Raw genomic sequence first — 25,790 nt, forward strand, 5'->3', positions numbered from 1 at the left:
AAATAGTGTAACATTAGCATGAGCCTAAATTCAAAGAGCAGTCAACAACTACGACTAGCTACTTTAGCTCCTTTTTTAAGTTGTGAGGGCCATATCTACATCTTGGCCTTGGAATCTGAAGAGAAATAAGAGTTTTTAGAGCAAATTGATAATGAGGATGAGTGATAGAGTGATCCAAAGGCCTTTTGTGTTCACACATTCATCCTTCTCTCGTCTTTCTAATTGTTATCTGTGAGCTTCTGTTATGTATGCTACTTCTCGTATTATATGATCAGTGGTGAGCCTTGTATCAATCCATAGCATGTAAGGTTCGAAGTTCATGCTGAGGCAGGTGTTTTTTTCCTTTAAAACTGTGATTTGGTGTTACATTTTAGAACATAAGGATGTGATGTGCCTTTATTGATCGCCTGTGGGGGAAATTAAATTTAACTCAGCAGCACAAGGTGAAAAAAGTAGCAGCGTGTAGAAAGAGTAGAAATGTACTTTAAATGGACTCAAGATAAATAAGATGAACTAGAATAGAAATTGTATAGAGAACAGATGAATCTGTATGCATAAACATGTGCAATGTTCATGTAAATGTAGGAGATGATGATGATGATGATGATGATGAGGAAGCATTCTTTTCCAGTGACGCCCTGGTTACAATACACAAGAAATACCATCCATATAAACACTGGTACACCTAAGATGTAAGTTACACAACAGACAGATGAAGAAGCCCTGCAGAGAATCTGTGAGTCAGAACTCTTGTGCTGACCTCTCATTCCTCAGCGGTCATGGAGCCTGAGTGATCTGAGGTCAGAGGTCATCGCAACGCTAATCTGCTGACCTCCTCCTCAAGGGCATTTCAAATGACCACCCCACAACCTCGCTGTAACTCTCTTTTCTCATGTTGGATGAGCATTAGTGTGTGCGTTGTTTGATGTCTAAGAGAGCTGGAGAGGCCCTTACCATCGGGGTATTCATCATGCTGTATCATGTTTGTTCTGCTTATTTGTACAATTAAGCAGTTTTTTTTTTTATCTCAACCCACGTTTTTCAGACAATGATTTCTAATAGAGTTGCAACAATAAGTCGACAAATTGATTGGTTTTTCAAAAGAAAATAAATTGCCAGCTATTTTGATAGTCAATTGATCATTTCAGTCATTTTGTAAGCAAAAATTAAAATTTTTATGTTATGAATGATCATAAATTGAGTGTTTGGGTTTCTGACTGTTGATTGGACAATAGAAGAAATCACTTTGAGCTTTGGGAAATTGAAACAGGCATTCTTTCACAATTGTTTGACATTTTATGGACTAAATGATCGATCGATCAGTCATGAAAGTAAAAAGCAGATTAATAGAAAATGAAAATAAAAGTTTCTGGAATCAGACAGCATATTTCTGTTCATTCTGTCTTTTTTACTAGTGCGTCTCTTCCTGCATTGACAGGGACATCTGGCTTCAGACCTCATTTACAAACCCCTGTGACATTCTTCACCCGGCAGACTCAGTGTACAAACCAAACAGCATGTGCTAACACTATCCAGTCCTTGCACTTTGATATTTCCCATTTTATATATATATATATATATTATATATATATATATATATACACACTGTAAATTTCTTTTCCAACTGTGTTGATAACTCCAGTCTGTTATGGGTCTTGGCAGTGTTATTCCTTCCTTTCTGGTCGACAATTGAAGACAGATTTTCACTCCTCCCTTTAATGTCAACAAGTGCCTTTGGCGATGGTTTATGGGCGGCCATCAAAAGCTTTTAACTGCATGTACGCAATCTAGGGCAAATCAAACGGCCTGGCACAGAAGGGAGAGTCTGACTTGTGTTCTCCATCTATGTGTCTAAAAGCAATTAGCGGCCCTCGGAGCTGGGATGAGTTGCTCAATGCCACATAGCTGGCTGAGGCCGGGGCCCTCGTTCGACAGAGAGAAATGTCCCTTCAAGACATGAAGTTACAGACACAGCAGAAATGGGGCTTTATTTTCTCAAGCTGGTTTCTTTCATTAAAACCAGATCCTTCAGAATGACAAAAACCCACACACGCTCTCGAGGACTGGGAGTTAGGCTGTGCCGAAAGCTTCAATTCATTATCCCCGCTTGGTTTTTTTTTCTTCTTTTTTTTGTGTGGGGAAAGCACGGAGTGGTGTTCAGACAAAGAAGCAGGCATAGACGTTGTGCGTGTTAGACCGAAATCCTTCAGAGTGTGTTAACCAGGGAGCCTGGGGCGCTCCCACACACAGCCCATTAAAGGGCACCTTGAATCTCCCATTAGGGTAAAGGCTCTGTTTAACATCTGGAATAATGGTTGTGGTTGTTGGAATTGAACTATCTTGCTCCCTCTTAGTAATTGGCTGGCGATGGGTCATGTGAATGTAGTTGAGATGGTCTTTTGCTAGGAACCTGGTGCAAAACCCGAACTTAGATCAGCTCCAAATGCCCAACTGCTTAACTAATTCTTGAAACCACTGGCAGTTTAGGTGATCCAGAAGACAACATTTCAAGCAGTGCTGTGGACGATTCAGAACAAGAAACTGAACTTTCCCAAATCTACGTTTCTCCCTTTGCTCACAAACTCAAAACCACATGTGCGCTAATCTACAGGGTCCAAGTGCTCTTGACCCACGAGGGTTTCCGTTATTGGCCCACTGGTTGCCTGCTGCCACTGGCCTGCTCCGTTGCCACCAATTTGAAGCCCAGCAGATGATCTTGGCTGCTGCTTCTTTGGTGCAGCTGGGCTTGCATGGCAGTGTGCCACCGAGAGCGACGAAGATCAGGGGAGAAAAGGATACGGAGAGGGAAGGGAAGGAAAATTCAAAGTCCTGCCAAAGTAGGAGAAAAAAAATCAAAAAAGAAATGGCATTGGTGTTTCGGTATTTTCTTATAGACAGGAGCGAAATATCAGGGTGTCTGAGGGCACTGTAGGATTCCAGTGTTGTTAGAAGTCGATTCTCACATCAGTTGTTTTCCGTTGGTTAGAGAGGCCATGCAAGCACGACAGCCAGATTAACACAAGGCCTATTTCACTTCAGCAGTAATCGTCTGTTGACCGCTGGGATCGTAGGTCACTGGGGAGTCCGGCTACTCTCAGTGGCTGAGGAGAAGATAGTCTGCTGATTGGGTGCTGGCCTACGCTTTTTACCTCAGAAGCACTTTCCCAAACTCTTCTTCTCTCTTTCAATTGTCTTCTTCACTCTCTCCATTATGTTCAAATCTCTTGCTTTGTATCCCTCCCCCCCCCTCCTTTTCTGGCCCTTTTCATTCTAGTGGTAAACCAAGGCAAAGGGATCAGGGAGGGCTGAGGGTTAAAGGGTGGAAGGCCAGCTCATTACCAACTCTCAGCGCAAACGGCTGAGCACACATGGCTCTACTGACACGGCCTAATTACCTGACCAGGGGATAGATTGTACTTTTCAGCCAGAATCAGGGCCAGTCCAGGTCCAAGGCTGCAGAGAGCAGCCTGGCTGAGGGGCTTAAGTCTCCAGTTTTAATACCAGAGGGAATAAAAATCTTTGGTAGGCACCGTGATGTGCTTGAGTGTGTATGCACATGTCACTGAGTCCGCAGTTTGTCCTGAAACTGTATGCCGCTTGATTTTTAAACCGTTTAAAACTACCCAGACTCGATCGGTGACAGATCTGATGTTCTTTACACATCAGCTTCCTGTACGGCTGCGTGTGAAGTGCTCTCGTCTTTCGTGCCAAAGTGTAATGGGTCTACTTCCCTGGTATGTGCAGAGTTCCTAACCTGTCACCGACACCAGCATGGTGCGAAGCTTTCCGCTCTGACATCTGCACAAGGATCTGTATTTGGCTCATTTGAGTTTGCAGCCAGTTTTTCCATGGTGTGCCTCTCAGGCCATAACTTCACACAACCGCAGCTTGATATCTGACTTAACCTCCATGATGAAGTCTCAAGAGAGCAAAACCAGACCTCCAAAAACAAGGGCTGTGATTCGTAACTCTGATAACAAGCTCAAAGGGGAAGAGATGGGAAAGTGGGAATTCATGAGGCACATGCACTACAGGGGCCTCATTACAGAAACGTCTATCTGAAATCTTATCTTGTCTCAGTTTAGGATGGCTTTTAGGATTTTGTGTATATCAGAAAAACCTGCTTCCCTGCTGCATTTAGGAGAAAAGTAAAAAAAACTCAAACATAGAATTGCATAGACCCCGTCCATGAGGATGAGGAACAACATGAACTTGTGCGTTGGAGAAGCAAATGCTGATGTAAGCCTGTTGGAGAAGCTGACATTAATGTTAAGAATCACCTCTGTAATAGGATGATAGGATTTTTCCTATAATTGAAGATTGGTCAAGCAGTTAGGACATTTGTTCTGTAATGAGGCCCCCGGACCACTGTTTGATAAATGGTCAGTACGCTTTTTGCAGCACATTGTACCACATGTAGAGTCGACAGTGGTGACACTCTGCAGGGCAGGGGCCGAGCCTCTCATGTGAATGTCAGAATGTGAATATGTCCTCACATCGTGATATATAGCATTCACATGTCAGGCCTGGCATATAAATAGTGCAGCTGTCAGCCTGTGTTGACAAATGGCAGATAATGGAAGGCCGCACACTTGCAAAAAAAAAAGATTGTAAAGGATGTTATTTTAGTTGCCAAACATGAATTCAGGGCAAACACTGAGGTGGTAAATATGCAGAGGGCCTGAACTGTGTTTATAATACATATCCTGTCAAAATGGCACTGAGGCTGCAGCACTTTGTTGTGCTCCATTCAAGGTCGTTGCTGATTACACAATGTTCATGTGTCAGTGTATTATAAATGTTTTTAGGAAAACTTTGGCCTTTATTTATTTAATTTCCGACGCTGAAAAGCCACAGAACCGGTTTTTGTCAGCTGCTATTGATCATTGTCTTGCAGGATAAACTAGTGGCTCTGGTGAGGATTAACCTTTTGTCAGTTTGTGGTGGCTCCAGCCGAAGCGTATAGCCTCAGAGTTGGCTTTTGGCTTTTATAATTAGCTCTTTGCACTCCTTCAGTAGGTCTATGAGCAATCAGTGAACCACTACAGGCCCCAGAGCTCCAGATGAACCTTTATGCACCATGTCCACTAAGCTACACCAGTTTTAGCTTCAAACTGAAAACAAACAGATGGCTAGAAGGCTTAGTGTATGGATGGTTTCCATATTTTGTGGACTGTGCATCTGTAACCCTGTGTTCAGCCATATTCATACTTCATACACATGGGGCACTGTGTAGATTTGCAGAACTCCGAATTGTATATTTATGAATCGTGTCGATGATGAAACTGTGTGGGCTGTTTTTAAATAACCTGCTGAACAGATAGGAAGGCATACAGGCGGTTTATCCAGTGTATCTTTACAGAAGCTCACCTCAGTTTCCTCCTTCGCTGCCGGAGCTGTGTGTGCTTATGCGGCCACAGTTTTGTACCTTGTTAACATTTAAGCTATGGAAATCTAATTTCTTGCATTGTTGTTGTCTCCCTCGGAGGCTTGATTGTCCGAGTATAACTCTAACGCGTTCCTCATTCCTGATGACCAAAGTTCCAAAGTACCCATGGAGGTATAGATATAATCTGGAGCAGGGTGAAGTAAATCGCTAGTGATTTAATTACTAATTAAATGTTGGTTATCACTTAATTACAGCGGGCTACAGCCAGAGCAACCTCAAGAGTGTTGCCAGAATCAATGAATGGTGCGGCATCCTTGCTGTTCTGTAGGGAGCTCTCTGTGGTGCATACTGCTGACTCCCGCTAACCGGTGCTGGCTGCAGCAGCTGCCTGTCCATCTGTGGCACAGGGGGAGTAATGGTGTGGAAGGAAGGTGGGCAGGAGCAGCAAAAGTTGTAAGGGATGGTTTTGGCCTTATCTACGTATCTGTGTGTTAACAGGCCCAGGGTTTGATGGGAGAGGCAGACAGGGACGTCACTGCCTCGGAGGCCCGAGTCACCACCATGACCACCGGCAGCACCAGCAGCAGCACCCTGACGCCCTGCCGACTGAGGAGCTCCAGCCAACCGGGACTCCCAGCGCCCGTCGCCAACACATCCACCTCCTCATCTGCAGCAGCCTCCTTCTTCATCAGGTAAGCACGCCCTGGACAAGTGTGTCAAAAGCTAGGGAGATTAGATTGAGCGCTGTTAAACAAAGTTTTTTAGCGTTTGCGGGAGCTTGCAAGGAGGAGATATGCACAGACTCGCCCTTCGAATGTCTGTCAAAGGTTCACGGTGTTGACTACCATGTGGGGCACCTGTACCGTGGAGATGTTGTTCTTGCCACGGTTGAGTTGTAGCATCGCCTTGGGATATGCACCATCATGGGACTAAATGAACCTTTAGTTACAGGCACCAGTGCCCATGAATGGATAATAGAATTACATAATTGGATATGAAGAGGGAGTGTCTCACGAAGGGGCTTAAGTTAGAGCTGAGGTATTTCATGTTTGGTGTGTTTTGTGTTTTTCGTTGTTTCTTTGTTTTAGTGAAGTGCTGATCATCAAAAATAAAATTTAAAACAGTGTCACACAGAGCTCAATACGCATGTGTCGTTACTCAGGTCATCTCCACAATCCATATTTATCATTTTAGCGTCTTCAACTCGAAACAGCTCTTCAGATTTTGCAACTTGTTTATTTTCCGTTAAGCCATTCGGTCCCCGCGTATCTCAGGCTTTCTCAGCCCTCCTTGGCTCTGGTGTTGTTGTTGCCCCGGAGAGTACTTCACCCTCTCCAGGCGGGTGGATGGCTGCTGCAATGTGCTATATTGTCAGTGATAGATTCCCTGGCAGGCTGGTCAGTGCATACATTCGCTGCCTCCACTCTCTGTGGAGTGCTGCTCCGTAATGAATGTTGGCGAAAAGGGAAGCTGGCTAAGAGTGATGCATAGGACCATTGAAGCTCTGCACCATGGGAGGTGAAGGGACTTGTGGAGTGTGACAGAAGCCCATGGGGGATCTGTGGAGCTTAGCTCTTTTCCAAGCACCCCGAAATGGAGTTTGTCTTGCCAGCTTTCGCAGGGTCAGAGCATATCAGTTGGGGCCATGAGGCCTCTTCTTTTGGCAAAGGGGACATTCCAGATCCTCCACTACATATGCAACTTCCTGTGCGTGTCGCTTCCCGTCACAAGAACAGACGTGAACAACAGCGAGGTGCGGCCCTCTGCTAGACAGGGTTAATTCCTGACACTGATTTATTAGTTCTCCATGTTTTCTTTGGACCTGAGCTCAAAAAGAGTTGTGCAGAGAGCCGAGTCTAGCCAGGCGCAGGGAAAAAAGAGGGAGGTGGACTTGTTATTTCCCCTGTAGGTCCTGGTGGGGCAGAGGAGGTGTAGTTGAAAGTACAGTAAAAGGGTTCCACCTTTCATTTCATCCCAGTGATAATTTGCTGCCAAGAATGTGGTGTTTTACTTGGCCCAGAGGAACACAATGATGATGGGCCAGCTTTGAACAGCATCACATCCCGCAGATAGAGAAAAGAGTGGTGGAGATGCACTGTGCTTGATTTGAAGCACACACCCATTTCCTGACCCTCTGCAGCTGTTGCCTGCAACAGGAATACCATCATCATCATCATCATCATCATCTTGTTGTTGTCTTTGTTTCATCATTTTGTGGATTGCTGCTGATTGAAATGTAAGTCTGCAAAAGTCAGAACTGATTGAATCAATCAACAGGTTCTCTTGTTTTTTTTCTCTGCCCGGGAATCTGCAATTGAAAAAAATAGAAAAAGCAAAGGAATGAGTGTTCTTCATGTTTTAGACTTGATTAAAAACTTGCATCTTATTAGTATTCCTTTTTGTTCTCGAAAGATACAATTAGTGGGATGCATGTGTGACTCCTGAGAGCCCGGGATGTTGGCGCAGAATAACCAAACAGCAGTTTCTACCCCGATGGAGTGGAGAAGGCTCCTTAGACACTTGTCTGACATTCACTAACACCGTTCCACTCAGAGATGAAATTTTAATTAGAACGCAATTAGCTAGAGTCGAGCTGCTGCAGCTAGTCTGCTGCTCGGAGAGAAGAACAAAAGCAATTCATTCATTTTTCATTGCGGAAATAAGTGAACCGTTCAACTGGTTAGAAAAAGCATTTAATATGTTTCATTTAAGATGTCTACTGAGTTGAAAAATCCTTTTAGGATAAATGTTGATTTGATAACTGCAGAGACCAGCAGGTCAGAGACACACTTTTGTACATTTTATGCATACACTGGTAATGTGTCTCCTCAGAAATAATAACCGGTGCCCCTGAATTACTTAATTGTGCCTTTAAATGACTTCAAATGTGGTAAAAACATTCACATACTTTTGTTTTGAGGAAGCACCAGCAGCAGAGTGTATAGAAACTAGAAAAAGTCTTTGATCACACAATGAATGAATGTATCTTCATGAAACTCCAGTTATTAAGTCGTTCTTTTCCTCCTGCTTCCTGTCTCTTGCAATTATGAAAACCTGAAACAAAGATGACCCCGGGGTCAGTAATGACCAATTGGCAATTAGTCCGACCATACAGTGCAGGGAGACAGGAAGAGCCAAGGGTCAAACTACGACCGGATGGTGTGTGCATGTGTGTGTGTGTGCATGTGTGCATATCATTATGTGTGTGTGTGTGTGTGTGTGTGTGTGTGTGTGTGTCTGAATATAACTGGGGGTGGGGGTAATGGATTTAGAGCCATGCGCTCAGCTGACTAGCACGTTGAGCACTGATTGCCTTGTGACAGAGCATATGATTAGTGTATTGACACAGCGTTGTGTAATGAAACCAGGCGGGGCTCACAGCGAGGGGCAAGACGTTGTGGCTAACTGCCGCCTTGCAGATCCCTCCACCCATCTTACTGTTCCATTAACACCTGCTGATTGTGACGGTGTGTTTATTACCCAGCGGGCCCGTGGGATTTCCCGGTGCGCACTGCTGACAGGACTCGACTGCTCAGTTTACAGTCTACTTTTCTCGGTGTGCTCGTTTCTGTGTGGATACTTTCCACGGTCTATTGTTGGCCCCTTGTTTATGTTTCTTGCACTAATCATCCTCATGAGAGGGATTATTCACTCGCTCTGAAGACACATGTGAGTAATGACTGGAAAAGTTTAGAAGGCCTTGGAGATGCAACAAGTCGGTAGAGGATTCGGGGTGGCACACATGCTGGCGGGCAGGCTTTTTTCGGGGGCAGGCGGACAGCTGTTTGCTGGAATGCAGCCCTGGAGGAGTGTCAGGAGGAAGCGGTTTTATGGTCGGTCCATCGCCGCCCCGCAGCTGCTGCCCAGGTGAGTGTTTGTGCTGTAATGACTGTGATCCTGCAGAAGGAATCCTCCTGTAATTGTGGTAGCAGGGCCATTTAGCCTCTGTTCTCCTGCGCACACACAAGGCCCTGCCTTTGTGTCAGCAGCACTCGTTCTGCCCTTCATCCCCCAGGCTGAGTAACCATAGAAACAAGTCATTAGCTTGTGGGAATAAAATGTGACTGATTTTTCTTTCAAAAGTGGAGATTGGAAATCAGGAAGTTGAAATGGCCCTCTCTGCCGGGCTGGACTATAATTTAGTGGGAGGGAGGGACGAGCATCTCTTCAATAATGAGTCCTGCGTGCTGCAAAGTGGATGCACTGCAGGTTCAGGAGTGCTTGTTGTGAGCAACGCATGTTGGATGACTTGATGGAGTCCATTGTCCATTCAGTGTGTAGTTTCCATTAGGGCTGGGCGATATGGCCGGAAATAAGATTGCAATGGGCTCTATGGCGATACACAATATAGATGTTGATATTTTCAAATCTTCTCAGAAACACTTGCCAGTAATGGACAAAAAAAAACAAATATCACAACATTTTTTTATGTGATTATTGTAAGAATGACTACAGGTAGAGTTTGGAAAAAGGTGAGGACCCAAATGCAGACATCAACAGGTGGGAAGGCGTAACAAAAAAGGAAGCTTATTATCGCAAAGCTGAATCAACAAAACAACAAATAAGAAAATAACTTCTAACTTCCAGAGAGGCTTGACGCAGACAAAGAAAGCAGCATGGCGCTGTGTTTGGTTGGCTGTGCTGTGATTGACAGCAGGGATCTCTGCCACTGACTAATAGGCGGGGCAGATTATGTGGAGCGGAGGGGTCTGCTGCTGAGCACAGTGGACGTGGCCCACATGGCAGGGGGATAAAGATACGGAGCAGGACGGTAGCTACGTGGGACGAATGTACTCGTAAATGTTGTTATTCAGAAGGCATGCTCGGGCTGATGCTTCACTCTGACAGAAGCAGGAGGTCTGCGGGGGAGAATATTGGATTCACTACCATGGGAGTCAAGTAAGTTATGTTGCACACAGGCAACAGTGAGCCAACTCTGAAGTGTGATGCTCTTGCGTTTGTCTTGTACGTGCAGCCAAACGTTTGTGTGTCGGTTTTTGATTCTGTCCGCTGAGCTGCAGTATCTTTCCCCTCTCTCTCTCTCTCTCTCACTCGCTCTCTGTTCTGCTCTGTGGAACGTGCAGTTCTGTGCAGTCGGAGTTGGACTGTCTGCTCCCTGGAGGTGAGAGGGTAATGGTTTTGTTGTCAAGCCACAGCGAGATGGATTCCACCGCCAAAGTGAGTGTGTGAGCAGAATGTATAGCATGGCAGAAAACATACTGCTGGCTCCATTTTGAGGAGAAACAGCCTCAGTGGAGCCGCAGTGTTAATACTAGTGCTACCTCCAGAGCCTTACAAATGAGGATTGACTCATATCAATCTGTTGAATCTGAGCAACACAAGCCCAGGGCGGCGAATGGCTTGTCAGAAGTATTGAGTGGGTGGTAGCCAGGATGGCTGAGCTGCTCTATGGTATTTCTCTTTGTTTGCTGTTGGATAAAACACCAGCTGGCATTTTCCTGCAATAATCAGGGCAGATGGGACTAATGGCTGCTCCAGTGCAGCGGCAGGCACAGTGGCAGCACCAGCTGAGGCCATGAAGTGGCTGCAGCCTGTAGATAAGCACAGGTGTGAATCCATCCAAGGCCTGTCATGCGCTGTCAAGACTGAGGTGTTGATGGATATCCAGCTGTAGGCATCTCCAGCAGGTAGATGCATCCCACTACCCTCATGCATGGCATCTCGTCCGTCTGACTCGTAATATTCAATGATTCTCACATAACAGACATCATTGTTTCCGATGCGCGTCTAAAAGTGCTACAGAAGAGCCTGTTCTGCCAGAAATGCTGATTTTGATGCTTCACATAATCGCTGCTCTCTCCCTGTGGCCTCTTTCCGGTTGTCTCGCTCCTCCCTGGGACATGATAACATGGTGTGATAGTTCAGTGGCCCTCGCAGCATCAGGGTGATGGGGCAGCATCCAAATCTCTTGCGCCTGTCATCATGAATGGCAAACAGCTCCAGCGATAAAGAAAAGAAAAGCAGAGGGTTTGCCAAGCCTGCACGAGGGATAACCTCCCCCCCCCCCCCCGGAATAAATCCCTGAGTCAGGAAGTCTGTCTAGCCCACTCACACAGCCTGCAGGGGGCCGTGCAGGGGGGGGGCCGACAAACAAAGAGCCGAAGCGCTGACTCAAGCCTGTGCGCTCACCCTGGGTCCACGTTTACTAAGCCCTGTGGGGAGAGGGGGGAAGCACTGACAGATTCCTTTCACACGTAGAGAAATGAGAGGATGTGGAGCGCGGACCTCTGTCCTGTAGACTTGTCACCCCACACAGGGCTGCCTTTGTCTCTTAGTGTGTCGGTGAGGATGATCTTAAAGGCCAGGTTGTGTGCGACTAGTTGAGTGTGGGCAGGAGAGGTCGGCACCAATACATTTCCACCTCTGTTCGCCTGCCCACGTCTGGCATTCCTTCGACTGGATAACTCCTCTGATAGTTGCCCACAGGCCTCCGCGATCAGTGCATTAGTGTTTAGTTATCGCGCCTCCGTCCTGTTGAATGGATATTATGCGTCGTGCCTGTGGGGGCTGAGCGATGCCATCCAAAGCTCTTTAGTGTCCCTCAGTGAAAGGTGTCATGCAAATCGAGTCTATTATCTTTGTCATTACAGTCACCTCGGCATTGTTGTTGAGACACAGTGTGAGAGTGTCGCAGAATAAGAATCGCGGTAGCTGGTGGCAGGGAATACGCGTTGAGGAATTTTATGACCCATTCGTGTGCAGATGCATAGAGGAGAGCCCGTGGCCTCTGCTCCCATGAGCTGCCTTTATGTCTCCCAATCCAGAGGAACAAAGATGGCTCCTGGCGGGGGCTTCCTCAAGCTTCGTTGCTCCTCAGTGCTCGGCCTCAGCGTGGATTCGACATGAATAACTAATAGCTGCTTAATCAGTGGTGGTAGGGGATTGATTTCCCCCAATGCTGGTGCTTTAGTTTGTCAGAAACAGCACCCCTACCCTTGTGTTTGTAAAAAAGGAGGGGTCCAGCTCTTAGGGACGGAGCTCAGATTACCACAGAGGATAAGGCCATTGTCAGGACAGGTGGGTTAGTGTTTACCTCATCACCCACATCCTCAATTGATGAAATGTTTCACTGTCAGTATCATGAAAAGGTAGTATGTCTGCTGGAGGGCGAGGTTTAAAATGTTAAGACAGTCCAATGGCAACTGTGGAGGATTAAAACCAAGGATTTATGAGACTGATGAAACATACTGTATCTGCAAATGTGCAAAATTAACCCTTGGCTTAAATGTGGACTGGTGCAACCAACCACAGGGACAGCATTATAGTGCTTCTAGTACATATTCAACATCATATTTGCACCACAATGTACTTCTTAGCGGAGAATTAGGAAAGATTAAGAGTTTCTGTGTAGGATATTATACCCCCGACCTTTTCATGTCCAGTTGCAAAACTGCTGCTTGAAACTAAAAGCAGCACAGAGGATTTATCTCCCCTGTGTTTCTGCCGCTTTTTGGCGTGCACATCATCGTCGTGAATGAAGAGGATTATTGCCCGTAATCGGTTCACGACCCAGCACGTGAGAGCCAGCTGCAGTGTGCTACAAAATCCCATTATCCCCATACGCTCTATGTGGCCCACTGAGTGTTTCTGTGTGTGTGTGTGTTTTTGCGGGTTTGACTTTAAGGGTGTGTGATACAGGATAAACTGCTTAACTTGCGTTAATGCGGTTGTAGTCGCTAACGTCTTAGTTGCTCTCAGAGACACATTGTCCTCATGATGCTAGATTAGTATTCTCTTTTTTATACACAGTAGGGTCAAAAGGTCCGGGACCAGTAGTTTGAATTCATTTATTTTGCATGGTTTTTTCAAATGTAATACATTTTTTTCAGCTTAACAATTGAGTGAAAAGTGGGTTTTCTGAAAAAAATACTCAATGAATAGTATTTAATATCCCAAGACCAAAGAAGAACAAGGAGTCCGGACTGTCAAGGTCTTTCCTCCACTTGACCTCAACCCCCTGAACATTTATGGGGGCACTTGAAGACTGAGAAAGCCAGGCATTCAGTTTTGTTGATCACTGTCGAATCATGCTGGGATGACGAATCATCTGGTTTTGCACCAACCTGTGGAGTCTATGCCAGCTCAAGTGCATGCTGTCTTTAGAAATTCATGGATATTTTACAAAGGTTCAACTTTTTCACTTAAATTGTTTAGCTATATTATCATTAGTAATAAAAAAAAAGAATTACATTTGAAACAAATGTAATATAGAGGTATTTTTGAAGAGTGCTCTCAGACTTATTGACCCCCCCTGTACTTCTGTGACTTGTTCACCAAGAGATGACTCTTCCTTCCATTCAAAGACACGTCATTTCATCGTGTGCTCCCAGATCTGCCATCGTCTCGCTGACAGTACAGCTCATTCCACCTGACTTGGACCCCCTCTAGTTTCGGTTAGCTTGCCTATTGACTTGAATATAGATGATAGATTAAGAAACACATGTTAGGACTCCCCTGCCCCTCCATTCTGTCTCTCCGGACGGCCCACTGATTAATCACTCCCAAATGTTCCCAGCAGCCTGCGGGCCTGTTTGTTGTGATAGCCTCTGTGTGGAGAAGTGCAAATAAATAATCGCTAGGTGTCTTACCCTGGCAGCGGGTGATTAATGATGCCGAGAAGTGGAGCAGAAGTATGCTGGCTTTCTTCTCCGGCGTCTGTCTCTCCCACACTCGTCGTGCTCTTAAGTTACTCACCGTTCTGATATGGTGTTGTGTATTTATCTCAAGGGACGTTATATTTTATCAGGGAGGCATTTCATGTTTATAATAATCGTCATTTGTCTCTTGTATATCGAATATCCTGCCTCCATTGTGTGCTGAACTGATTCTTGAGACAGGAAACGTCACTCAGTCAGTGATGACTTGATGTGAGTGCCAGGAGCTCTTTCTGTGCATGCCCAGAGTAGAACAGCTTTCCTGAGGTTTTCAAGGGAAGACGTGGGTGGGATGGCGGGTGAATCAGAGTTCAACATGTGTATTGAGAGAGAGAGAAGTTATTCCAGCCTCTCTGCGGCCTCGGAGAGAGGCGTAGCAGAGTATACCTGGAGCAGTGTCTGCAGGAGCAGGAGAGAAGCTGCGCTGGAGGAGATGAAAGCAGCTGTTAATCTTTGTCAGCAGTGCCAGGGGTGGGGGGCTGCAGTCTGCAGAGCAGGGAAGAGCATGTCTTCATTATCGTCTGTCACCCATCAGCTGAAAAGTGAATTTTCTTCCAAGGCTTTTATTTTTGCTGCCTGAACCAATTTTGACGTAATAGCTGAGCGTTTTATCCGCCGCTCGCATCCCAAAGCTGCAGTTTTCTGGAAGGCTCTTGTAAACAAGTTGAGGTCAATTGTTAGAGATGTTCCTTTTGAGGACCTTTTGACTCTCATTGCAGGTATTTTCAATTCATTCCTCCAGGGGCCTTAAATTGGCCCCTTTTTTCTCATTGACTAACAAATGGGTCCTGCAGAGCTGATGCCCATGCTTTGTTCACCTCTTCATGGCCTAATGTTCAAGCTAGTTAAGGCCATAGATGAACAATAAAATGAACTGTAAATAGAATTACAACCACTGACTTTTACTTTTAAGTGTCATTCCTTTGCTTGACTTAAGCCCCCCTTAAGCCCCTCACTTAGCAGGAAAGCTTTGTGGCCTTTCAGCACTGGGATTGGGGAATTGGTGGGTGTGTGACTGGGGCGATGGGTGCTCTGTGGGCAGGGTATTAAACGCAAAAACACCGGATGTCACTGTTACCGCAGGGTAAGGGTTTGAGGAAGAGTATTCCCTCCTCCATCATTAAGGGGTTAACCTTGGCAAAGATGCAGATTTGCTTCTTTGCACTGTCCTTTGGGACGTGAGAATCTGTTGGCACGAGCCTTTTCTTCTTGATCTGATGTCCAAAGGCACAGATGATAAATCCGCTTAACATAGCTCCTTTGATATTTCACGACAAAATCAGAGCAAAATGGATTACGAAGTTGCCTTTTACCTCCGTGTTGATGTGAGCCAGCGCCTAAATCTACTGACGCCTTCAACATTGTAACAACAAACCAGACTTCCTTGAATATTGATGAGTTTTTTCACTTTTTGGCGCCAACTGTTCCATTTATTCTTGGCCGACTGGGGATTCCCATCTTTGGGAATAAAGCAATTCCAAGCTGGCTGTGGCATAGCCCCAACGATCATTTTTCCCTGTTTCTTTCTCAGGCTGAAAATGATTTACCTCCTCATGGACAGCACTTCTTGGCACGGAGCCAGGCCCACTGATCGAAGAGAGGACTTGGCTGTACACCCCACAGCTCCATCTCTCACTGCCTCTTTCTTTTCTGCCTCCCTTCCTCCTTCCTCTTCCTGACTGTATTTGGAGGTTCTTTCTCCATCTCAGTGATCTCTAATTTGTTATTTTGTCATTGCCGTCCTCGCCTCCGCGCTGCTTTCTTCCCCGTTCCCCCACTTGCGCTCCCTTTCTTTCTTCCCCTTTGCTTCAAATGATCCCCCGTTATTCAAGCTATTCTCCGGAGGATGCCCTAATCCCTCGTTTTCCACCTCAGTCCACAAACAGTTTCAAAAGAGTTCAGAGGAGACCGTGACAGAACAGGTTTAGAAAACCACGGGTAGAATTTAGGATTTTATCTACGCAAAGCTTTTCTTTGACTCTGCACTGGGACATATTAAAAGTCAGTGGCATCTTTTTTTGGGGGGGAACATTTTCTTTTATATGACAACGTATTGTACTCACAGATGTTACATGAATGTGTTTGGCCTTATCTAATTGGCCGGGGATTGGTGCAGTGAAGATGTGTGTGCAGCCTTGGGCTGTCGGCAGTCAGCGCACAAATGATGCCCCATTTGGTATTCTGTGTCCAAGGCCAGACGCCGTGCAGGAACAAAAGGCTTGTTGAACACCTTGTTGGAACAAAGGCACTTTCTTAAAGGCCTTGGTCCAATATGTTTGGAACGTGCCAGGCAGGATGCTGCACAGCTAACTGGACATCACATCCATCGCTGTCTGGTTTAGCCAGGATCCACTTATCTATTTCTGAGGATTTATAGGAAGTGTATAAATCCTACCCTGGAGGTGTTTTGGCCACTTCCTGCAAACTGCTGGTTGCGTAAACCAGCACAAGAGAGAAGCTCTACTCCCAGACTATCATTAAAACAGCCAAGCAGAAGCGAAAAACAGGCTGGCAGTCAGTGAAAAAGCTTCAGCTTTGGATTGATAAGATTCACCTGACAGTCTGATAAGCCTGTTAGTTCTCTCTTCCATTTTAATGTATCTCAGGCTGCAGAGGGAGAGAGAGGAAACACATTTTTCAAAACGACTGGAAAGATCTGGGATCTGGTTGATGGTAATCTGAATGATAAGATAACAACATTGAACGGAGGGGAAAGTCTGTTTCCATATTTCTAGGTGGGGAGCTTTTTTAGCAGCGTCTTTGAAGAAAACCTGCACATTTTTGTCAGAATTAACATTTGCTGCCTCGCATTCATGGATTAATCATTGTATTCAGGATGTTTCGGCCTCAGGCATTAGTTGTTTTGAGTGATTTAGGTAAGGGAGAGGAAGTGATTAAAAAACAAAATGAATGTTTATGCCAGTGGTCCCTTGATTGCAGGGGGACTTTAGAAAGGAGACAGACTCATTACCAGACTAAACCTCAGCGCCACACAGGATCAGCTTTGTCATCCACTCAACAGCCTGTTTCTCTTTTACTGTCCACATGTGCCTAACAGTGCATCTCAGGTAACCTGAATCCACATACTTTTTTGGCTATTTTAAGAGCCCACCCTTTGTGACCCTCTCAGCTTTGAGTGTTGAGGTAATGCATATGTATACAGAAATGTCTTTACAAGTGGTTTGACTCAGAAAAAAAAACCATTTAACAGTGTGGAGGCATTAATGATCAGCATCCTGACCTCACTAGTAAATCTCATCTGGGTGGGCCTTCTTGCTGCCAGGGCTGCCGGTGGGCAGAGTATGACATCATCTCCTCTTGTGTGTGCACCATATGAGTTTGTGCGTGTTCACGGGCTGATGTCATGGTGACTTAATCACCGCTGGAGCTGAGCAGCGGCCGGGTCAGGCTATGGGTGACCAGAGATTCAGATTTGTTTTAATCCGAGCCAAATTTGGGGAACCGTGCAGCAGCGGTGTCCGTCTGCACTTCAGCCTGCTGCTCCTGCTTCGACTGAACTAACACTGTATTTCTTTAACAGTTGAGCTCAGTTGGTTGGTGTTATTCCCCCCAAACACACACACACACACACACACACCTTTGGGGCTGAAGGCTGTTTGATCGTGTCAAGGGCAGCCCATCAATAAGACAGTGCGTACTGATTTTAGCTCTGGGGAGGTTTCCTATTGATTATCGTATGACTTAAAAACATAGCACCTCACCTCATAGACCAACTCACATCCAGCCCAATCAATCCGACCATCTGCTGATTTGGCATTTTGGGTTTGTCTCACGACACCAACAACATAGCTTCTCTACTCTAAAAATGTCAGAAAATACCTTCACTACGGTGTCAGGATAAACAGTGAATGCACCCAGCAGAGAGCGACTCATTGTGCTGTAGTCATTATCATTGCATGGCGTTGAGGCTGGCTGCAGCCCAGTATTCCCACCTCCATTCATGAGGAGCTATGCCGGCCCGCTAATCAGCAGCAGTGTGAGGTAGACTCACTGTGGGGGGGATAAAGCAGTCTCGTATCAGTCCCACCGATCTGATCCCTGCATGAATGGCCGGAGCAGCCTTATCTTGTCAGTGGAAGGGGGGGAAAAAAAAGGAGAATCACAGAAAGGAAATGTCAAAGATAGCAAATATGGCCAACAGGGTAATTAGCCACAGAGACAGGCTACCTGAAGAGCTGGGAGACAAATTTGCACAAACAAGCTAATGGGTGCGGCAGCTAATGATTCTCCTGGGCCGAGGAATTTCTCTTGTTAATTTGACAAAGCTTGAAAAGGAGACTGGAGCGGGTATTGACAGCTGGCCAGAGTGACGCTCCTCCACCGTCACTGACCTCCACTCCCTCCTCCCTCACTGCCGCTGCCTCTATAGGTGAGGACAGAATCTAGATGCCCTCTCTGGAACAAAAGGCACCCAGAGAGCCATCTTTGATTTTTACATCTGTCTTGCTTCGGCTCATTTATATATATTACAGTTGTTATCTGTCCCTGAGGTCTGTTCACAAGGAGACAGTGATGGAGCTGAAAGGCTATCGGGGCAGCTCCGACCGTGGCTGGTCCGTATTGTTATGTCATTTTGAAACTACACTGAGTGCAGCCGCAATGGGAATAATGACCGGCTGCACTGTCACTGGTGCCCACATTAGTATTGTCTTCTACTCTGTTGCCAATCATGATTCAAAGGGGATTCAGCGGAAGCGCTTCAGGACACAGTTCCTGCTCTCTGGAAATAAGCCCACCTCAGGCGAATTCACTGCAGAAAAAGCAGAGGTAAGCTCGCTGTGGCAAGGAGGAAGGTAAAGGTTATGTGATATATCAAACGGCTTTATTGCTACGCCGTGCTATCCAAATAGCAGTGGAGGGAGATTTTTTATTTTCTTATTATTTTTTTTTTTTTTTTTAGCCTCCAAATTTAATCCAGCAGAGTTCATGTGAGGGGCACTGTGTCAGAAGGAGAGAGCCAACGGAGAGAGAGAGAGAGGAGGGAGAGAGAGCTTGTGTGTGTGTGCGTGTGTGCGCTGAATGCACTTTCATCTGGCAAGTCTCACACCCACTCTGTCTGCCGATGTGTTGTAGTAGTAGGCACTCTGCAGCCAAAAGCAGCAGCCTTTCAAACAAGAACTGGCTGGACGGGGGGCTGAGAGGGCTTACTGGTAAATTGGAAGCCCAGGGAATACAGGGTACTCTCGCCCTGCCGCTCGCCCACTCACATGCTTTCATTCCCCTTTTTTACCCTTGACCATTGACTGGCTGCACTCTCTCCACGCTGGCCAGCATAAATCTGCCTTTTTTTAAGATGTCATCTGTTCATTGTCTGTCCACCGCTCTCTCCCTTTTTCCCTCCCTTTGCTCGCGCTCAATTTTTTTTAATCACTTTCAGCACTCCGATTGAGCCGGAGCATCGCTCATTCAGGCAATCCGTCTTTCTGCTCTTAAGTATATCCATCCTTATCTGTGCGTCACTCCTTATGATTAATAACACTCTCATTCATCTGGCTAATTACATCCTTCAACAAAGAAAAAAAAAATACAAATGTGTGCGCTCTCTACCCGCACAAACACACACACACAAGCGTGCACACTCAAGCTCATACATGCATGCACTGTAGGCATACTAACCAAATCTGTTTGAAGTGTGGGACCCTAAAAGAAGAGAAGGCTCCTGTATGCATTAAGTATTCATGTGACGTGTGGTGGGGTGCATACATGTGTGTGTGTGTGCTAGGGTTTGTATGAGACAGAGTGTGTGTGTGTGTGTGTGTGTGGGTAGAGAGAGAAAGAGTACTCGCAAATTGCGCCGCGAGCAGCCAGCAATCGAGCGCTGACACCTCGTCTGGCAGTCGGAGGGAAAAAGGGGCTGGGCTGAGGAAAGAAAGGGAGAGAGAGGAGGGAGGCAGGGAGAGTGTGTGTGTGTGTGTGTGAGAGAGAGAGAGAGAGAGCAAGCGAGAGAGAGAGAGAGGGAGCAAGAGAGAGAGAGACACGGCAGGACAGCTGCCAGCATTTCTCCGATAGCAGGAGAAGGACCGAGAGGCGGAACAGGAGCAGGAATTCTCCTCATTCTCAGCCACCCAAGGAAATCTTCCAGCCCGGCCATGCGTGCTGATTCTCTCCCCCCCTCCTCCTGCCTGTGAGCAGCGGCGACTCCGGGAAGGACCTGGGCATCGGAAACCTGCAAGCCACTCACAGCAGACGCGCCACAGTGGATTAACTGAATGAGACAACCATGCTGCATGTGGGATGAATGCTGGATTGGATTTGAAAGAAGGAGTGGGAAATCTGTTGCAGGGTTTTTTGCATCTCTGAACTGACGCTGAACTTTTCCTGGCGAGGAGGCATGGAAAGAGTTAGAGGAGCTTTATTGGAATAGAGGAGGCGCTTCTCTTAAAGAAGCTCTCCGGGCTACCTGGCCCCCTCACTGTGAACCCTACTGCTTTATCCCTGCAGGGCACTCATCCTGTCTGCCCACCTCCACCCTGCCCCACCTGGCGCTTGTTCCATTTAGTTACTATGACGCCCACGCTGCCGCCTCCTCCTCCTCCTCTTGGTTCTCCCTCCGCCCCTCCAGCTTCTTACAAACCTCTGTGAAATCAAGTGGAACCTCGATGATTGCGATCGGAGCAAAGAGGACCCCTGTGCCCCAACTAGCGAGTGGCCCCGCCTCGCTCTGTTTCCCGGCGACTGTGCCAGCGTATCAAATGTGCGAGTAATGGAGAACAGTGGCAACACAGACATCGACCCCAAAGTTGAACTCTGTCAGTTGTCTGTTTTTTGACTATAAGCACAAACTAGATAATGGATTGGAAAGAGCTGTAAGTACACCACGGCTGCGTTTTTTTTCTCACTGCTGCATGTTGAAGCGAACGTTCGGGTTCAGTTTGTGTGACAGAGCGTTTTGTACAAACTTAAAGCAGACTTTGAAGTCGGAACTCCGGCTTGAGTTTGAGCATGTAGAACAAGTTGTGCAGGGAAACGGCTTCATTAGCACGGAGACCGGGAGTGAACAGGTGGACAAGCTGTAGAAATCCGAGCCTCTCCTTGCCGCCTATTTCCCATTCACTGATCATGTAGTTGGGCAAGGCGGAGTGAGGAACAGAGAGGGAAGGAGGGAGGGGGAGAAAGTGACAAGCAATTAATTCCCCTGTGTGCGTGCGGCTGTGCTGAAAAAGCAGCAATATCGCCCACTTTTTCTCACCTCCCATTGAAGAGCACATGTGCACCGGTCGTCATTGTGCAGCGTGAATTAAAACCTCAAGGTTACAGCTTTAGGTTGCGAGCACTCCTCGCTGGTCAAGACAAATATAAATCAGTATAGTGGCTTTTTTTTTCTTCCTTCATGGTGACTCCTGATGCTTGATTCATCTCTTTTCTAAAAGAGGAAAGAGACAGAATGAGGTGAGAGAGAGGGAGCGAGAAGCAGTGTACATTTATCTTGAATGAATGTGCTGCGGATGCCTCTCATAAATGCGGGCACGCAGGCACACACACACACACACGCGTAGTCGCACACAGCCACGTGTACTCCGGTGTAGTTTCCCCCTTTTCTTTCCTTCCATCTCACATTCATCTATCCCATCTCATTTTTTTTTTTTTTCCTGTCACGCGATCCGTCTCGCATGCTATCACATAGGCAGCTCCCCGGGGAGAGCCTTCTCCTGTAGCCTACTTGGATGCAATAATTATTCCATCAGCCGGCAGTGTGTTCCCTGATTGTCCTCTTGGGCTGTCGCTGCAGGGGGCGTACAGTGGAGAGGGGTGTGTGTGGGGGGGGGGGGCAGTTGTCACTCCAGGACGCGTGGGGAGGGAGGAGGGGGTTTCGTGTTTTTGGCAGTAGCCCACCCAGTCTTGTCCGGAGGAGTCCAGAGCTGGACTAATGAGCTCAGGCTGGCCTATTAGGGAACTGCTGCTCACCAGGACACACATGAATCTGCTCCTTTCTGCTCTCTCCTTCCTCCTCTTTTTCCCATGCTCTGCTTCCTCTACCTCTAAAAACCCCCTGCTCTGCAGATTTCTCATCTTTTAATCTCTCTCTCCAATTTTCTTTTCATTCTCCGTGCCACTCCTTCCTTCATATTGACAACCGTTTCTTTGTCTGCCCCGCGTTTCTCTGAAATCCGACTGCTTGAGTGAAAACCATTTAAATTTCCTCGGAGTATTACTTTCCTCCCTGACCTCCCTGAATTTCCAGCTGAGGTACGGTGTTAGCTGATCCAAAGCGATGCCATACCTGGAACCACTCAAAGTCTGGCCAGATTCCCTGCAGGCTGTGCAGAGATATTGCTGCCGTCCTTTGAGTTGCAGGAATTTTAGACAGAAAGGGGTGCACGCGCCTCACTCTGCTGGCCCTGTGACCAATCTATGTCTGCTTAGCACTGAGTCTGGGAGACAAGAGGCCGAGATGACAGTGGATTTTAATTAGAGGACTGTCAAACAGGCTGGATTCGGTTACAGCAGAGTGTTCCGTTTGGTGCCAGCACAGCAGAACTGCTTGGGCTATCTAGATCTAGTGCTGGCCAGCTTGTCTAATGTAAATGATCCCAACATATAGTACCCACTCCACTTTGACTTAAATGACAGGTGAACATACTCAGTCATAATCGCTTAGCTTAAGTAACAGAGATAGACACGACAATCCCAGAGGGCAGCATCTGAGCAGTCCTAACGTGTCATGTCTGACAGTTGTTTTGTGTTTGATCAAGATAAATGCATGTATTTACTGTGCCTTGCTGCTATGACAACCTATATTTGGTCCCTGACAGACGAGGAGCCGTGTTTCTGGTGATCATTTATCTTATGGATTTTGTAGTTTCTGGTGCAAAAATTGAAGTAGTTTAGGTGTTATGCTCTTGTGAGTGGTAAATGTTCATAGTGTTGCTCTCCTTTTTTTTTTTTTACTTTGAGAAACTAAAAGCAGCTCGTTGACCTTTATGCTACAGTAGGATTTCTGAAAGGCTTTGCAGCACATCCATAAAAAAATGTCACGCTAGACATTTAAAATCAATAAGGTCTTGGTTGGCCACCATGCTGCAAGAAAACATCGCCTGAGCCGAATGATTTACTCATGTATACTATGAACTTTATGGACAGCTGGTTTTCTCAGTTTAGCTTCAACCTAAAGGTCTTCTTTTTGTTTTTATTTCAGGGCAGCTCAGAAGCTGAATCTGTCCTCCAAGCGGAAGAAGCACCAGCCCTCTCTCCTCCACCCGCAGGAGCCCTCCATTTACCCCACCAACTTCAGCGGCATCCTGCAGGTCTCGCCGCCCCCCGCCCCGCCATGCCTGCTCCGAGCCGTGTCCAAAGTGAAAGAGAACCCTGGGATGGGAAAGGTGAGAGCAGACCAGCATACACAAAGACTCAATAATGCACACAGACTATGCTCTCACCCCTACACAACCACAGATGCACACAGAGCCCCATTTGAAGGGGAGAATGCAGGGTGGCGACACACTGGGCCACAAGTAGCGTGCCGTCTGGTCCAGTCCATGCAGATGTAGTCCGATAAGCCTCGTGGAATGTCATGAATTCAGTCAGTTTGTGAAACCAGCATTCCTCTGCCTGAATACAGAAAAGACAGCGAAAGCTATGATTCACAAATCTGCGGTCACGCTAGCCGCAGGATGTGTGATTCCATTTTAGGTACGCTAAGCGATGATGAAAGTCAGGGCTGGCAGCAATAGGATGGTCATTAAACAAAGCTGTATAAACACGTCGCTCTTCCTTTGTGGTTTATTGGGTATTGTTTGTCTGAGCTGGCGTCCTGTATTTATAAAGCAAGAGAAGAAGTCCCCTAACAAGATTAGATCCCACCTGGATAGGAAGTGCTCGCCTCTGTTGCCAGGTATCCAGACGGGTTGAGATTCTGCCATATATTGTAAATCTCCCATTGACACGCGGACTTCATAAAAAACCTGTGTTATTAACAAGCCTCCTCAAGCCCACACCTGAGGTGTATCGTACATCTGTGCAGCTTAAGGGGCTGGATTTAAAGGGAGTTCAGGATTTATGATGCTCTTCCTGGCCAGATTCTCAGGTTCTGTTATTTTAAAGCAGACACATCAATGTGCTTTCTGTGTCTTTGTCCCTGTCGGTCTTTTGCCTGTTGAATCACAGTTGCAATAACATTTTTTAGTAGCATACACAGCCTTAGCTTTGCCTGCATCTGTTTCTTATTAATTCAACCCACCTCGACTTGGGTGAATGTCTTGTTTCCATCAGCCGTATGTGGGTCACTTCCACTTTTCCACTTTTGACCCAGACACAGGTCTTCCAGGCATAGACAGTTGAGTTGATGGAGGAATGCCAAGCCACACTAATGGATTTTGGGGGGGATCAAGGGACAGGGAAACAGGGGCCATTAGCACACAGTCTGAGGTGTGAAAATAGTGTAGCCAATCCTCTCATAGCCTCGAGTATCTGATCTCCGCCAACATAAATAAAACTGAGACATTAGCCCGCCTGCTAGCCTCTGTCTGGTAGTCTCAGCCGTCACATGTGGAAGCCCGGTTTAAATGTCATAGCAAATGTAATTTACTCAACATATGCACATGTCAGTCACGATAACAGCCCCCTGTGGAGTATAAAGAGAGCTTGCACTTGGCCTGCGGAGTCCAAGATGGATTCACTCACTGAAAGAAAGGGATTTCCAGTGACATTGTTCCACAGGGCTGGTGCCAGGATCTGTGGCAATATTTATACACTAGTGTGGGGAAGAATGGGCCTTTTGTGTAGCTGTTGCGAGGGTGGAGAGTCCCAGGCTGCGCGAAAGAGTCTTCTCTCAAAAAGGAAAGGCAGTTAGCTATATTTGAGGGTCTTTATTTCAATGCCCGAGAGGCGTTTTAGGTACTTTCTCAAGGAGCTTTGAAACGGCTCTGGATTGAGTTCCCTATCACATACACTGCAGGATATAGAATCTGTTTAGTTGATATTATGTAAGGCGTAACACTAAACACTCAGGGAGTTGACAGGGAGCCCAAAGACTGCTATACATATCCCAAGAGCCGTTTGCGTCTCCTGTCAGTCAAAGATATATTGCTGCGCAGTGCCTTTGGAGATACAGTTGAGGTATATTTCGGACCATCGGATCGTAAGGCAGTAGAGTTGTCAGCATGTCAAATGAAGGTGATTGTAATATGGGTGTGGTACGACAAGACATGTGTGAGGAAATGTCTTGAGAAAGGTCTTTTTGACCAAAATGTCAACGTTTTTTAAATAAATCTTCCACCGCAGATGTAAAAGGTGTGCGAGAATTTACTCCTCTTTTGCCTTTGAATCATTATGACAGGTAATCGGTGAAATTTATTTGGTATTATTAGTAAGAGGTGCCACTCCGCGCAACCGGCAGGATGACTTCACCGCTGTAACCACAGCAATAACATTAGACATGAGCGAGCTTGTCAGAGCAGCGCCAAATCAACACCCTTAGATATGAGCCATCATCCTTTTTAGCGCTGCTGGTGCGGGTGTGATGAACTGTACCTCGACCTGCGGAATGTGCTAAGACTGTAAGCTCGCTTTACGCATGTTGAGCCCCAGAATGCAACAGGCTGTGTTTCCATCCAGCTTTCCTAATGCGGAGCCGCCATTTTCCAGGCTACAGAGGGGGAGAGGGAGGAGAAGGAGGGAAGAGTGAGTGAGTGGGTGGAATAAGAGGGGGGCCATATGCTCCTGCACTCCCATGCTGGTGAGCTGCTCCTGGTCCAGAAAAACAACCC

General features: G+C 46.5%; 1 protein-coding gene across 4 annotated transcripts in view; it reads left to right on the plus strand.

Annotated features, from left to right (window-relative positions):
* The window catches only part of kif26ab (kinesin family member 26Ab), a 67,810-nt gene that overhangs the window by 28,482 nt on the left and 13,538 nt on the right, over positions 1 to 25,790 (plus strand). For 2 of the 4 annotated variants that reach the window (XM_030391609.1, XM_030391610.1), the window contains exons 4-5: positions 5,888 to 6,081; positions 23,222 to 23,405. In XM_030391609.1, the coding sequence (XP_030247469.1) occupies positions 5,888 to 6,081; positions 23,222 to 23,405 (378 nt within the window). Of the gene's footprint in view, positions 1 to 5,887; positions 6,082 to 10,130; positions 10,289 to 19,980; positions 20,892 to 23,221; positions 23,406 to 25,790 lie in introns of those variants that run through there. The other 2 variants (XM_030391611.1, XM_030391612.1) reach the window with 2 other exon arrangements.

This window comes from Sparus aurata, chromosome 16 (assembly GCF_900880675.1).
Source record: "Sparus aurata chromosome 16, fSpaAur1.1, whole genome shotgun sequence".
NCBI classification, from domain to species: Eukaryota; Metazoa; Chordata; class Actinopteri; order Spariformes; family Sparidae; genus Sparus; species Sparus aurata.